The following is a 17,529-nucleotide window of genomic DNA, read 5'->3' as shown; positions in this document are numbered from 1 at the left end:
GATCTCAAACAAGTGCAAGTTCACTAGCACAGAACCCAGGGATCTCCCAACGAAATACTGTGGACCCAGCTTTAAAGATATAAAGCAAAAATTTAACTTTATTACCTTACCAATAAACAAAGTTAATGATACGTGAAAATTGGACTATTTCCCAGTTAGAAAAATAAAAATAAAGTAATGCTTGCGTACATATCTTAATTAATGCTTACTGCTACACTGTAATATGTGCATACTAATTGATATTTCTTTTCACTGACTTTTTTTTTGTTGTAAAATTTAAAACAGTAAAAATGATAAGCCAAATGATAAGTGAAAAAAGAACCCAGCTTGCACAAGGCACCTCTGTAGCCAGGTGGACAGGAGCAGCAGTGCGTAGCACACGCTTCTTGATTAGACCGGGGTTCGAGCCCGTGATCTCCAAATACGAAGGATGCAGAAAGGTCAGGGATTGACCACCGCATATCCCCGAAGCAATATGGCTTTAGTTGCTAATGCTCCTAAAAAAGACAAATAACAACAATAAATAACAATAACAGCTTGCACAAGTTGCAACAAACACAATATGTGCAAGTGAGATACGGAGTAATGAGTTTCGGAAATTTTTTTTTTATTGAATATTTCATGGAAGTCGAAACACATTTCACCATAATAATGTGAAAACAGAAAGTTCCAGCCATATGTCCAATAGTAAATGCAAGATCACGTTTATTACCCATTTATAATTGATTACACTAACAGAAAAGTTCAATAAACCAGAAAGTGCAAACTGTGTTTTTATTGTTTTGTGGTAGTGAACGCCAGAAATGTGCTTTAGAAAAATATCACGAAGGCGATAACAACTAGCAAGTCAACAGCATGGATTCACAAAAAGGAATGTAAACATTGAAAATTATATCACACTATGCTATGTGATTACTGTGTTATGTAAGGGTTGCCGCAATTCTCAAATTGTATTAGAGCGAAACCATGCTATGTAAGTATTGTGTTGTGCGAGGGTTGCTGCAATTCTCAAACTGTATTAGAGCAAAACCGTGTTGTTGAAGTATTGTGTTATAGGAGGTTGCCTGTATATACGTGCATATGTTTGCGTGTGTGTACATATGTATGAACACTGGATTTTCTGAAAATAAAATTCAAAGTTTTCTGTGTGAAACAAACCAACTTTATACATAATAATAACTTAATTTATCATCAAGTTGTTATACATAAAACAAATAATTCTAAATATGTATACAATTATATATACTAATCATATCGAAAGTAAATAATGTTCTATAACGAAATTCATTCTGATTCTATAGTATATTTTTAAAGAAAATAAACATATATCACTTGATGCCTTCTGAACGTTTTGCGGAACCCCCGGAAATGGTGTATGGATCCACAGGAGACCAGAGAACACAATATACTTACGGAACACTTACAGAATACAAGTTTAGTGGGTACCAAAGAACTGTTTGCTAACATACGATGCACTGTGCATCAGTAGGATCTTTATTTCCAACACATGTAAAGCTCAGATTCAAATAACTGTCATCATACTTTCGTTTTGGTCTTTTATTAGTTCATTCCTGTTTTTTCACTTCAGATTCTTGGGGAACAAAGGGCTGCAATTGTTCATCCTCACTTTGAAGTGTGACTATATTGTGTTCGTTTTTATCAACCACAGTTGCAATACTAGAAGTACTTGCTTCTCGCTTTAAAGTTCCTTTTTTCAACCACAAATCCATAGTAGGTTAACCTAATAATATTTCAAGATTCTGATAATTATCAAAAAAAAATTTTATGAGGAAGTGAATTTAGTTATGAAATCGGTTCATTTGCCCCTCTCTTTCAACCTGTTTACTCCAGGCTAAATCACATACGAACATATGTGATTTAGCCTGGAATAAACCTCTAATGGAATATTATATCACTACATTGCTACTTTTTCGTAGATTTCATTACCTCTACATATACTTCTCTATGCAAATGCCTGCCAAAATAGTGTTCCGCAGTCTATTTGATTATTAGTTATGCGAGTATATTAATAACAGAAAGAATATAATGTTAAAAATTATAATGATACAAAAATGGTGTACACTACAAATAGGCAAGATTTATTTATTTTATTATTATTTTTATTTTTTTTAATTATTCATTACGATTTTGCACGTAACAGTAGTGTTCCGCAGAACACAGTTTGGGAAATGCTGGGAAAGAACGAGTAAATACAGAATGTGAAGGCTTGCATATGAACATAAAAAAAACAAAATTAATCTGTTTTAAATGGCAAGAGTATTGAGAGATCGAAATGGTTCAAATACCTCGGCTGTTGGCTAAATGAAAGTTTAGATCCCCGAGACCCTCCCTTAGAGATTGCATGATCCAGTTTTATGAAACATAATTCACTGGTTTTGGAAAAAAAACGTTGCGTTGGCAACTTGATGAAGTTTGTTAGGTGCTATGTGTGGCAACTACTTCTGTATGGAATGGAAACTTGGATACGCATGGCTTCAGCAGTGAAGAGAGTGGAGTCCTTTAAGATGTGGGTATATAGAAGAATGCTGAGGATTTCCTGGATGAAGTCAATGATAAATGAACGAGTGGTACAAATCATAGGACATAATTGGCAACTGATGGCATTCGGGAAAAGAGGGAAGGAAAAATACCTGGGACATATGAGAGGAAGGAAGCATGAATTATTGCAGTGATTTTGGAGGGTAAAATGATAGGGAAGAGAAAAGTTGGTGGAAGGAAAATCTCATTAGCATTAGTAGAGGCGCATGATGCAAGAAAGAAACCTTATACATTATCAGTCAAAAAAAAAAAAAAACAAACCCTCTTCCGATTTCACTGATCCCTCCATTCCAAATGTTTGTCTAGTTTTGCCTTGAATTTATTTAAGCTATCAACTTCCATAACAACAACAGATGGAAGTTTGTTCCAGCAATCAACTACCCGCTGGCTAAAGGCAAACTTCTGCACATCTATTCTACAGCTGTCTTTCCTCAGTTTGAATCTATTCTACCTCAGGTTTGTAATCTCACCAAGAGGAAGAATCCCGTCAGCATTAAGCATGCTCAATCCATTGAAGGCCTTAGCATCTCAATCAGATCTCCTCGCAGGTGCCTAGTCTCCAGAAGCTGCAATTTGCAGAACTTAAGCCTTTCTTCATGAGCACCCCTTTGTTCCCTTCACCAGTCTTGTTGCCCTTCTCTGTACTCGTTCCAGCAGCTCTACATCTTTCCTAAAATTAGGCATCCAGACGGTTGCCTTGAGTATGGTACACAGTACTCAAGGTGTGGCCTGACCATTGCCTTAAACAAGGGGATAATTATCTCCTTATCGCTGCTCACAAAATTCCTGTATATAATTATTATTAGTAGCCATATGGTTCAAGAAAGCTTGACGCTTATGCTGCACCAGCCAAAAAAAATTCCTGAGTTACTCTGAGAGAGATAGAGTTTATTAATCGATATTAATCAGTTCCAGAGACACCATCGTATTTTGAAAATATTGTAATGTGAACCCAGTAACACATTGTTTTTTGGTAATTCATTTCAAGATCTCAGAAGTTGAAATTTTTGCTGTATAACTAAGCTATTTATCTCTCTAAAATGTCATTTTTAAGGTCAGGAGGCCATATAAAAGATCCTGAGTGTGGTTTGAAAATTATATTAGTTACCAATTCAAATCATTAAAATGCACTATACTTTCATTGTTTTCATATATTCTGTTATAAGAATCAGTTTTAAATCAGTTTTCTGATATTTTTCTAAAGCACATTTTTGGAGGTCACGACGATAAATCAGTAAAAACAATTTGTACTTTCCGGTTTATTGGGCTTTTATGTTACTGCAAGCAATTATAAACAGGTAGTAATTGCTGGAGTTGTGTGGTTTTTTTACATTATTATGGTGAAATATATTTCCCGTTTTCTGAAATCCTCAATCGTATAAAAAAAAACATAAATTTTCAGAATCTTTTCTTCATTCCTTTTTTTAAGTTTTGTAAACTTGTTACTCCATGCGAATCACGTTAGTTGCAATTTGTGTGTGCTGTTAAAAAATGCTTATACATGCAATCGTGAAATTTATAATTAAAAGAGAAGATTATCTTGGAAACAAACGCCTTGGGAAACAAACAAACGAGTGCTGAGCCAATAATGAGTGATCAACGAGTGTTCATTTAGTCAATAATGATGATGAAGATGAACATTCTTTAACATTTGTAAGTTGTAAATAATTTCGCTATTATTATAATTTGCTTAATTTTACAGGCTACATTTTCATTTCTTTTGATAAATCAATCATTGTTTAAACATAAACTAATTAGCTAACTAATTTCATTGTTGTAACCGTAACCCCTATTTTTAACCTTATTTCTATGGGAAATAAATTCCGCTTTACGAGTTTTCGCTTTACAAGCGCATCATGAAGAATGAATTAACTCGTAAAGTTGAGGACTACCAGTGTACAAAACATCAATGAGCCCAACACTGAACAATGAGCGACACTAATAACATTAGTCTATGTAGAGCAGTACCCATTGACCACCACTCTCTGTCTTCTCCCACACAACCATCCTTTTATCCATTGTAGCAACTTGCCTGCACATGCTTCTTGATTAGACCGGGGTTCAAGCCCGTCGCCACCAAATACGGAGGATGCAGAAAGGTCAGGAAATGACCACTGCATATTCCCGGAGCAATATGGCCTTAGTTGCTAATGCTCCTAAAAACCAAATGACAAACAAACAAACAAACAAACAGCAACTTGCCCTTGCCGATTGGGCTAGCCGGGTGGGTAAAGTGCCTGCCTGGCAACCCAAAGGTCGCGGGTTCGATTCCCGCCTCGGGCTTAGATCAAAGTTCTGCAAAAACCTTGGGAGGTGCATTATGGCCACAGAAGCCTATGCGCCAACAACTACCAAAAAAAAAAAAAAAAAAAACTTGCCCTTAATGCCATACTGCTACAATTTGTACAGCATTCTTCCATGTGAACAATATGATATCAAAATGATTTTTTGCATCCAGTTCCTTTGGGACCACATCATAATATCCAATAAAATTGGAGAGACAGGACTTTCCTTGACAAACCCATGCTCTGTCTGAATTATTACTGTCTTGTCTAAATGATCCTGCAATGCTTCTTTAACCAGTGACTCCACTATTTTTCCTGGAACAGAAGTCAAACTAACAGGTCTGTAATTACTTGTGTCACCCTTTGATCCCCCTTTGTGAATTTGAGATACATTTGTACATCTCCAGTCCGTGGGGACTTCCCCATAGTCCAAGGATACTCTTATAATTATGGCTAAGGGTTATCTTGCTTCCTTTGCTGCCTCCTTTAATATAACTGGATAGATCCCATTCACCCCAGATGCCTTTCTTATGTTTATCTTCAACAATTTCTCTTCCACTTTGCTCTCAGTTATTACAAAATAATTTAACTCACTGTTAGAGTTTGATAAACATCTGGCCCTCTCCTCCTTGAATAACTTTTCATCTGTGAATGTAGATGCAAAATACTCATTTAGTTCGGCAACTATCTGAGAATGATCATCATCAACTCATTGATATCAAGTTTACCAATATGATTCATCCTCTTCCTTTTAGAATTTATATAAGTAAAGAAATCTTTTCTATTTTTCTTTGCATCCTTTTCCAAAGATTTTTCATAATCTGTCTTCACTTGCCTGACCTCCTTTGTGACTTGATTACAGGCTAATTTGTATCTACCATAGGCTTCTCTGCCGCTTGACAGCTTATGTGCATCCCATGCATTTGCTTTTGTGCCACGACTCTCATTAGTTCATCTGACATCCATTTGGGCCTGAATTGATGAATAACATCAAGTGATGGACAGGACTGGGGTTCAAAGAGCTTGTCAGGTGTGGTGAAGTTGAAAGGAGTTTAAAAAGAGTGTTCACCGACCTCTGAACCCAGAAATGGCATCAAAAAACTGAAACCATACAGCTTGAAGGAAACAAGTGATCTGCACAGATCACTTGTTTCAGAAATCAATAATATTAGGGATTTCCAAAAAGTAAGGTAACACTTTTTTTTTCTTAATTATGGTGATTGGGAATGAGATGAAATGTGGTGGACAGATAGACCCGTTAATAACGTCCAAAAAGACTGCCAGTGCAGTGTTGCGGCACTGTCACCTCACAGCAGATTCCAGTTGCACAATGGTGGCAACTGTTTGAGTGTGGTCCAAAACAGGTGTTAGTAAAATTATTCGCTTTTTGCAAGCATTATTCACCGAGTGATATTCACCATGAACTGGTTGCTCTGTATGGTGAAAAGGTGATGACAAAGAAGCAAGTGTGTTTTTGGTTCAAACTGTTTGAACAATGAAGAAGCAAGAATTTTTCCAGCATCATTCAGCATAAGAGTTAGGGAAACTGTTAGTTGGAGAAGAAGGGTAATATTGATCCTTGTTGATCTGATGATATGGGTCAATGTAATGCTTGCATTAACCTCAAGAATTTTTGTTTATGGAACAGCTGATGCTGGCAAGATGTTCTGAGGGTAGCAACATTTGAAATGAGCAGGAAGATAAAACTAAGGAAAAAAACCAAAATAACTTCAAGGGCTGAGTAAGAGTAGAATAAAACTATAGAATAATACTTAGTCTTGACTGTGTCTACAGCAATGTCAGGAGTTTTGCTGATAAAATGGCTGAATTTGAAGGTTAGGACAATTAATGCTTGATGTAATAGGGCTAAGAGAAATGTAGTGCTACAAAGAAATTTGGGATGATGATGATGAGTTAAACTATGGTATGTATATTTAGGAAAGATACAGAAGACAGAAGGGGTAGTGAATCAGGCTTCTTACAAAAAGCAGTGAGCATCAAAAGTGCTTTTGCTGAGTTACCTCTGCCAGCATAGAATCTGTGTGCTTTTAGCCTGAAGCAAAGGTATATAATGAGAGTGGGAGTAATCTACAGACCAGAAGAGTATGATGAGAGTCTACATGCAAATGGCATGGGCAAGCAAGTGTGATTGTCTTCTTATTTTCAGAACTTCAGTCTGATCTAGATTGATTTGAAAAAGTGGGAAGGACCAACTGATGAAGTAATCAAGGATGTTATCGCTCTACCTACTAGCTTTTTTTTTTTACCAACTAAGACTTCAAGGCACATACCAGAATAGATATCTGATGAGACTTGTGGCCGTGAAGAAAAATGAATGTGATATATAAATTATCAGGTGATACGAATGCAATATCTACAGTAGATATTGCTCTACCTAATAGCTTTTTTTTTTACCAACTAAGACTTCAAGGCACATACCAGAATAGATATCAGATGAGCCGATGAGACTTGTGGCCAGGAAGAAAAATGAATGGGATATATAAATTATCAGGTGATACGGATGTCTATCTACAGTAGATAGGAATTAATCTGTAACTAAGTCACAAAAAGTTGGCAAAAACTTCTTAATTAAGTAAATTATAGAAGAAAAAGTTGAATCACATTGGTCCATAGATATCATTAGCATTAGCATTAGTAGAGGTATTTGATGCAAGAAAGCAAGCTTATGCAGCATCAGCCAAAAAAAAAAAAAAAAAAAACCCACTTCCACTTCACCCCTCTGTTCGTTCAAAATACCTGTCCAGCTGAGCCTTAAACTTATTTAGGCTATCAACCTCCACTACAAGGGATGGAAGTCTGTTCCACCAACCAACCACCCGCTGGCTAAAGGCAAATTTCCGCACGTCTATCCTACATCTGTCTTTCCTCAATTTGAATTTATGCCCTCTCAGGTGATTATTCTGAGCTAGAGGAAGAATCCCATCAGCATTGAGCATGCTCAAACCATTCAAGGCTTTATACACCTCTATCAGATCACCTCGCTGGTGCCTAGTCTCCAGACACTGTAATTTGCAAAACTTAAGCCTTTCTTCGTAAGAGCACCCCTTTGTTCCATTCACTAATCTTGTTGCCCTTCTCTGTACTCGTTCCAGCAGCTCTACATCCTTCTTGAAATGAGGCCTCCAGACCTGTATACAGTACTCTAGGTGTGGCCTGACCATTGCCTTATACAAGGGAATAATCACCTCCTTATCCCTGCTGGAAAAATTCCTGTATATCATTGACAATACTCCATGAGCTACGCTTGCAGCCCATCTGCACTGCTCAGAGAACTTCATATCTGCCATATCCATTGGATTAACCTTCATATCTATTGGATTAACTAGTGGTGAACCTGCTGAGTTTGTGGACAAACTGAATAGGTATTTTGCATATGCATTCACGTGCCTTGTCAAAGCCAAAGCCAAACGTGTGTGTGTGTGTGTGTGTGTGTGTGTGTGTGTGTGTGTGTGTGTGTGTGTGTGTGTGTGTGTGTGTGTGTGTGTGTGATCTTGTGTAAAAGTGCAGAAAAACTGCTTACAGAGATATCTTTTATTCTAGTGTTCATCCAGAATAAATGCCGTATAGCAGATTTTTCACCTGTCTTAATTAATGAAGTACAAAAAACCCTCTCAGCTGTATTTCAGAAATCCAGATTAAGATTTACAGGTTTGCTTCTTTATCTCCCCTATTAATTATAAGTAAACTGAAAAAATTTAAGCTTTATTAACCTAAAGTATGTTATTATTGCATTCTGAATTTTTTCCTTTATATAACTCAGATTATATATTAAAGTTTAAATAATTAAATTTTTATTAACTGCAAATATATGATTATTGAATTCTGAATTCCTTTCTTTATACTCTGTCCATATTATATTTCTTTATACTCTGTCCTGATATATATATTTGGAATAAAGTTAATCCTGATATATATATATATATTTATATTAGTGATAAAAATGATAGTTAATAATTATAACAACTGTAACTAATATTTATGGGTCAATGCAGTTGCAGAGCAATCATGCATTACACCCATATTGTCTATAAAATATTACAGATAATAGAAAATAATAGAAAAAGTAAATCAATCAAATAATACATTCAGGGATTTAAGAAAATGCAAAAAAAAAAAAAAAAAATTATTATCGCTTTTTACCCACAATCCAGATGACTCAACTGGGGCCAACCACCCAGACTGAAGGCAAAAAATGACAAGAGGTTCTCTGTTTCTGTAATGATCAATATATGCTAAGTAATTTAAATCTAAACCAAATATAAACCAATATAGGCCAAATATAAATCAAATATAGTAATTAAAAAGTTTAGAAAATTTAGAATCAAAACTAAGAAAATATAAGTAAATTATAAATGTAAGCATATATTAATCATCGTTGACCCGACAGAGAACATAATTTAATGATTAAAATAAGATTAAATATATAATGCATACTACATATTTACCGTATCCAGGACATGATGTAATAGTCGTCAAAATAATATGTGGTGCCCCCTATGTGATGGATGTGGTAAAAATAAATATAAATAAATAATTAATCAATTAGCCAATCAAATCTAAGTTAACACAAAGAGAAACATGCAGATAGTAAGAAGAAAAACTAAAGGAGTAGGAATAATAGAACCAGAACTCCACAAAGGCGAAAAATAGTGGTATAGATAAGAAATAGTTTCTCCTATGTCCTCGGATTGCCCTAATAATTTCGGAGAAATAAAAATAAAGAGTGTAGGACAGCTTAAAGACATTACAAGATATAAGTTGTGGCTCGGGTATGCCCGGGATCGCAGACCCGTTCCTATAGTAGGACCCTGAGCTGAATTTGCATGTTACCTCAGCGTGAACTTAAGTAAACTTAAATGAATTAAACTATATAAATGAATTTAACTATGTATAAAAAAAAAAAAAAAAAAGTGATACACTGTAATTTGCAAGCCGGTGGGTACAAGTTTTCTACGCTGTAAGACACCAAGAATGCAAAGTGTATCCTATGTACATATATACATGGCACTAAATATGACAATTATATTGAACCAATGGGTTGAGAAAACAAATTTTTGAAATTAATTATGCTTATCGCTTTCCTGAAGTGGTATTTCAGGTAAGCGATAGGGAAATTATTATTAATCAACTTGTACAATGCTATTATGTTTGCTGAACAGTTTTTGTTATTATTGCAAATATAAGCAATCCTCAGACATTGGGATAAAATGATATTAGCATGCACTGATTTTGATATATTAGATCTCCAGTTTGTAAGGCCGACTACATTGAAATTAAATGCGTCTCTTTTATTATATACATTTACATCTATATTATTATGGAATATTTCTATATGAAGATCCAGATAATTTGCTATAGTATCAGAACTATTAGTTTTTCTAATACAAGTTCTTCTGGATATAATTTACTGTAATCCCGGACAAAATGTGGACAATTAAACACACGTAGATCATCTACGTATTTGAATATAAGTAAGTTAACTTGGAATGCTCTTTCTCTATAATATAGATAAAGGTTTGTGATTATGCTTGATGCTAGACTTCCCATAGGGGTGCCAGTCACTGGCAAGTATAATGATGTTTCGTCATATACATAATTATTAAAGATGCATAAATTTATTAGAGTATCCCAATAGGTTAAGTCAACCTTTATAGCATTTTTATTTTCCAAATATAGTTTCTGGTGAACGACTTTTAAATTATCAAGATTAATGCTCGTAAATAGACTGTTAAAGTCAAATGTTTCTATTTGTTGAATATTGTTATTTTTTATTGCATTTATAATTGCATTTTTAAGTAACTTTTCTAATGTTTTTCCTGGAAATTTAGCATAACTATCTCTACATGATGTTATGAATCTAAATGCAATAGGTGATTTATGAAATTTGGGTATGCCATATATAAACGGATATGTTAGGTTATTATAATTTAACTTTAATTTTTTATGCAATGCAATTAATTTTTTGATTATTATATTAGAGGAAGATTTTATGTGTTTATATGTATGGCTAGACTGTAGTTCATTTTTAATAATTTCTATATAATATGATTTACATATAATTGCATAATTGCAAGCAGCTTTGTCAACGGGAGTAATTACAAAATTTTCGTGTATATCTTTGAGCTGTCTATTTATTAATTTGGCATTATATAGATAATCCTGTATGAATTTCAATTGATTATATTTGTTAGATATGATATTAAGCATTGTAAATAACCACATGTCGTATGCCTCAACCGGTATTTTATATTTGTATGCTGATCTTATGCAGTATTTTAATAAATCTAGATATAACAATTTTTTAAAGGTAGATTTATTAATAGGTAGATTAGGTCAAAATTTAAAACCAAGTGATAAAATATCTCTAAGTTCAGGATATGGGATTATATCTAAATTGCCAGTTATAATGTGGTTATGGTTAGGATCCACGTATCTATGAAAGGAAGGTTTGTGGCAAACACATGTATCCTGTCCAATGTTAATATTGTGAAGATTTGTAGCTATTATTTTATAGTTACATGCTTTAAGACCAAATGGTTTAGAATATCTAAATCTGATATTAATATGTAAGTTTTTAATAGGCAGCAGGTCATTACGTTAATTAATAGTTTTATGTATATCCAAATCATCCATCATTTTATTTTGAAAATATAAGACGAGGACAGAGTTTTCTGGTTGCTTGTTAATATTCGAAATATTAATTCTGAATTTAACAGTGTCTAGTATAATGTGCATAAGGTGAGAAGATGCAAAGACATAATCATTGGCTTTTCTGTTTAGTGCTTTGAGTACACTAAGTTTAATACTGAAAAGTGTGTTACGTATTTTATTAATATTTATAGGATCGGTGTCCCACATTTTGAATAAATCTATGAAGTCTCCTAGATGTTCTCGGTTGCTTTTATATGTGTTGGATTTACTATATTTTCTTTTGCAATTATATTTATGAAGTTTGGCAATTTGAAACATATTATAAACACAAATATCTTTTAAATTATTCGTCATATATTTTTGATTAAATTGATTATTTAGACTGTATGAATATAGTGTTTTATATTGTAACATGCTAATTTCTTCTTGCAATAATATTTCATTTGTGTTATTAATTACACAATTATTATTAATTATTAGTATGTTTTTGGAAATGTCTGAATTCAATATCAAGTTCAAGATTACCGGTTTTCTTACTGGATTTGTTATTATAAGTATTAATATCGGAACGATGAAGGTTCATTCTGATATGTAGATTATTGCTAGTTTGATCAATATGTTTAACGTTGCAAGTGCGACAAGTGATCATATATATAACATTATTCATTTTACAGAATATTTGCGAATTTGTATTAATTGTAGCATGATTTGGAGCATATAGGGGCAAGTAAGACATAATTTGTTATTACATGGTTGAAATTTAAGACATGGTAATTGGATATTACTGCCAGAAGCATTATATGCTAAACTGCTCTGTAAAGTGTTTGATATCTGTGTATGTGTCAATGTATTAACATGGTTAGGATTACTATCCAGGGCAACAATAGTATCCTCGGTCACTTTTATCCTACTCTGCCGATGTAGTATTTTATTATTACAGTTTTTAAGTAGCATAATAAGAACAAAGTTATTGAAAAAGTCAAAATATAATATAAAATAAAATCAAGATGCGCACTCATAAATCCATGAAGGTAAAATTAAGAAAGATCAATGAAGGTAAAATTAAGAAAAAAAAAATATATATATATAATAGAAAAAGCAATCTTAGGTAGTGTATACTTTACCTAAGGAAAGCTTTTGTATATATTTATATTAGTGATAAAAAAGAAAGTTAATAATTATAACGACTGTAATTTATATCTTGTAATGTCTTTAAGCTGTCCTACACTCTTTTATATATTAGTATTAGTATTTTTTTTTATAATAGTATTAGTAACGGCCGCATGGTGCAAGAAAGCCTATGGCTTATGCTGCACCAGCCAAAAAAAAAAAAAAAAAAAATCCGAACAAAACAATGATAAAAACAAAAAATAAATAAATAACTAAATAATAATAATTAATAAATAAAAAAATAAAATAAAATAAAAAATAAATAAAAAGGAAATTAAACCTATCATCCTATGCGCTTCCCTTACCCGAAAGTACTATCCAGATGACCTTTGAATTTCCCCAAACTGTCGGCCTCTACCACCCATGAAGGCAACTTATTCCAGTAATTTATAACTCGCTGGCTAAAATAAAACTTCCTGCAGTCCAATCTAAACATTTCCCCCCGTAACTTGAATTTATGTCCCCTAGTTCTAGCATCATTTATAATCTTGAAAATTTTGTCCTCATTCGTTTTACTGATGCCTCTCAGAGCCTTAAACACCTCAATCAAATCTCCTCTAAGGTGTCTAGTTTCCAAACTCTCCAACCCACATATTCGAAGTCTTTCTTCATAAGGACGCCCTTTTGCCAATCTCACCAGGCGAGTTACCCTTCTTTGCACCCTTTCAAGAAGCTCAATGTCTTTCTTCAGGTGCGGTCTCCATACTTGAACACAGTATTCCAAGTGTGGTCTAACATAAGCCTTATATAATGGGATTATCACGTCCCTATCTCTACTTGCAAAAGTTCGATAGATCATCGATAGGACACCATGGGCCTTCCTTGCAACCTGTCTACAATGCTCAGAGAACTTCATGTCTGACCGTATCGTAACACCCAAGTCCCTTTCCTCCAGTACTGGGTTTAGTTGAACTCCACCAAGTGAATACGTTTTTTTGGGATTACTGTTTCCCAGGTGTAATACCTTACACTTTGTTGGATTAAAGCACAGCTGCCATTTTTCTGACCATTCCTGAAGTCTATCTAGGTCTCTCTGAAGAAGCTCAGCTTGACAGTGATCATTAACTACTCTACCAATTTTAACATCATCTGCAAATTTAGACATCACGCCCTCTATCCCTTCATCAATGTCGTTTATGAAAATTAAAAACAACAGTGGTCCTAATACTGATCCTTGGGGAACCCCACTTCTTACATCAACCCAATCTGAGGAATAGCCATTTATCACAACCCTCTGCCTCCTGCCCTGAAGCCATCCTTCTATCCATCTAAGGATTTTCCCAGTGATTCCAACCTGTTCCAGCTTATAAAGCAACCGCTCATGTGGGACTGAGTCAAAAGCTTTGCTGAAATCTAAATAAACAATGTCGAAATTATTCCCTAAATCCAGCTCGTGAGTGACCCTTTCGAAATAGCGAACCAGATTTGTTAAACATGATTTTCCCTTTACAAAACCATGCTGAGTATCCTTGAGAATTTCAATTCGATCCAAATGATCCTGAATTTCACCCTTGATCATTGCCTCCATGATTTTCCCTACTACTGAAGTCAGACTGACAGGTCGATAATTTCCAACTTCACTTTTAGAGCCACCCTTATGTATGGGAGATACATTTGCACTTTTCCAATCCAAGGGAATCTCCCCAGAGTCTAATGATGCTCGCATAATTAGCCTCAATGGTTCAATGCACTCGCTTGCCGCCTCTCTTAAGATTATAGGGTATATCCCATCAACTCCAGGAGCTTTACTGGTCTGTAGGCTCGAAAGTTTTTTCATTAAATAATCTTGCGAAATTTCAATATCATTAATTACATATTTTTTAACTTCGCTCCCACAATTTCCCTTTGCCACAAAAGGCTTTTCATTTGTAAATATCGATGCAAAATAACTGTTGAGTTCATCTGCAACGGCAGCTGGTGTATTTATTACTATCCCCTTTCCCTTACGTAAAGGTCCGATCTGGTTTGTCCTGCTCTTCTTGGCATTTATATATGTGAAGAATTCTTTATCCCCCCTCTTTGCTCTGTTTGCTAGTGATTTCTCATAAACTGCCTTTGCCTGTCGAACCTTTTCTGTGGCTCTATTACACATAACCTTGTAGCTGTTATAGGCTTCAGTACTTTTTATTCCTCTGTAACCTTTCCATGCCACCTTTTTCTGCTCAAGTAATGCGGCAACTTCACTATTCATCCAACTTGGAACCCTCCTCGTGGAGTATTTTTTTAATGGTATATACGCATTCAAGGCATCTGTGATTAATGTTTTAAAAGCGTACCACAGTTCAATTGTATTCATTCTCTGCGCGATATCTACCCAGTTAATAGAGGCCATGTAGTACCTTAAGGCATTGTAATTTCCTTTTCTGAAATTAAAACCCATTCCTTTGCCTTTTACTTCTGCTACCTCTCTCGTCATCATCCACCGTAGAACTCCGTGATCACTTCCTGCTACTGGTTCCTCTACTGTCAACCCTGTTATGTCATCTGATTCATGTGTGATGATGAGGTCTAGGATATTCTTTTCTCTAGTACTTTCCCTGACATGTTGATACAAATAACAGTCATCTAGTTGATTTAAAAATTTTGTTCCCCATGTCGAGTTTCCTTCCCATTTACTCCAATCAATTAGAGGCAAATTGAAATCACCCATAATAAGACATTGATGCTTACTTGCCCATTCCATTTGCATGTAGAGGCTTTTGTCATAATTGTCACAATCACCTGGTCTGTAGATTACTCCTACTCGCATTATACCTTTGTTTCCAACTATCTCACACCATACAGACTCTATACTAGCATGTGAAATGTCTGAATCCGGGAAAGCTATCGTCGCACTCAGGCTGCTTCTGATAAGAAGCATTACCCCACCACCCCTTCTATCTAACCTATCCTTCCTAAATACATTATACAAGCCGTACTGAAACTCATCATCCCCAATTTCCGCGTGGCACCACGTCTCCGTAAGCCCTATTATGTCCGCGTTACTTGTTTTAACCAACAGTTCGAATTCGCTCATTTTATTGACGACACTTCTAACGTTACTGTATAAACAATTAAGATTTACTGTTCTTGTATATTTAACAACCCTAACACAACCCTTGAAGTTTTTTAGGCTCTCTTCCCTGATATTAGCTACCCGCTCACGTGAAACGTCTTTGCCCCCAGAACATCTAGATAATACGTCCAGTTGGGGTAACAGATAAGAACTCTTAAGGTATGTGCAAGAGTTACATTGACCAATATTATCAGATAAACGCGTGTCAGTATTACCCACATCCCCCCTAACTAGCAGTTTCCCTGAACCTTTAAGGTATCCTCAATAATACTGGCAAAAACGTTTGCACCACCTTTGTTTAAGTGTATCCCGTCTCTACAAAACAAATTCCTTCTACCTACAAGTGTGGGCCATGCTGATAGAAATTTACCCCCTAAAGCCTTGCAGATTCCTTCAAGTCTTGAGTTAACCCACAAGGCTCTTAACATATAATCCCTCCTATCGTGTCTGGGCAGAATTGCAGACACATAGACATTGTGGCCTAGCTCGCGACATTTCCTCAGCATGGTCCTGTATTTTTCCAACAAATCATCAGATCGTGTACGTTTAATGTCATTTGTCCCCACATGAATAATAATATTTTCTTTACCCCCTTTAAAATCTGACAATCTGTTGGTGACATCATCAATAGTTGCTCCCGGCAGACATACCCTGGTTCTCCTCCACCTATCTTTATTACAAAAAATATTCCCCGTTTCCCTGACAATGGAGTCTCCTAATAAAACAATGTCCTTTTTAACCAGAGTAGTTTGCACTTGGTTTTTCTGTTTTGAGGCTTGAATCGGGTGTGCATCACTTGGTAGATTGCTGGAGTTTTGAGTCCCTGACGAGCTCCCAGATGCACTATTTTCGAGGGCAAGCACTCGTTTTTTCAGGGACTCAAATTGTTCCATCAGTGCACCAAATTGTAATTTAAGATCGGTGCACTCCTTACATCGATCACAAAGAAAAGAATCCCCAGGTGAGGTAGGATTAGTCACCAGGTCGACCTTGGAAAATATACCACAGGTTCCACAACGGATTAAATCATGACTCACCCGTAAATCGCCATCTGCTATTTCCGTGTGAGTCACGATACCCTGTGACGTGTTTAAGGCAGATCTCGTAACTACCATTATAAAATTAAATAAATATCAATGAAAGTAACTTTAAAAAATTATATCTATAATATTATTAAAATCAAACAGTTACAGGAAAACCTATAACAAAATAATCCAACAATATCTAAATAAATCAAATATTTAAAAACACTATCCAAAAGTAAACCACTTAACTGAGGAGCCCTGTCTAAGCGCGTCCGCTCACCTCGAATGCCAACCTCGAACTTTATTTTTATTTCTCCAAAATTATTAGAGCAATCTGAGGACCTAGGAGAAACTATTTCTTATCTATACCACTATTTTACGCCCTTGTGGAGTTCAGGTTCTATTATTCCTACTCCTTTAGTTTTTTTTCTTACTATCTGCATGTTTCTCTTTGCGTTAACTTAGATTTGATTGGCTAATTGATTAATTATTTATTTATATTTATTTTTACCATATCCATCACATAGGGGGCACCACATTATTTTGACGACTATTACATTATGTCCTGGATACGGTAAATATGTAGTATGTATTATATATTTAATCTTATTTTATTTTAATCATGAAATTACGTTCTCTGTCGGGTCAATGATGATTAATATATGCTTACATTTATAATTTACTTATATTTTCTTAGTTTTGATTCTAAAATTTCTAAATTTTCTTAACTTTTTAATTACTATATTTGATTTATATTTGGCCT

At 34.9% G+C, this 17,529-nt stretch overlaps 1 protein-coding gene across 1 annotated transcript in view; it reads left to right on the top strand.

The window, feature by feature from the left end:
• LOC150074941 (nonsense-mediated mRNA decay factor SMG9-like) overlaps positions 1 to 17,529 on the top strand; it is a 314,293-nt gene that overhangs the window by 232,355 nt on the left and 64,409 nt on the right. The window contains exon 8 of the mRNA XM_090388997.1: positions 8,406 to 8,513. Coding sequence (XP_090245123.1) covers positions 8,406 to 8,513 — 108 coding nt within the window. The remainder of the gene's footprint in view (positions 1 to 8,405; positions 8,514 to 17,529) is intronic.

This window comes from Mastigoproctus giganteus, chromosome 14 (assembly GCF_048544385.1).
Source record: "Mastigoproctus giganteus isolate SK-2022 chromosome 14, ASM4854438v1, whole genome shotgun sequence".
Classification (NCBI taxonomy): Eukaryota; Metazoa; Arthropoda; class Arachnida; order Uropygi; family Thelyphonidae; genus Mastigoproctus; species Mastigoproctus giganteus.
Note: the sequence above shows the minus strand (reverse complement) of the source record. Positions and strands in the feature narration are given on the sequence as shown.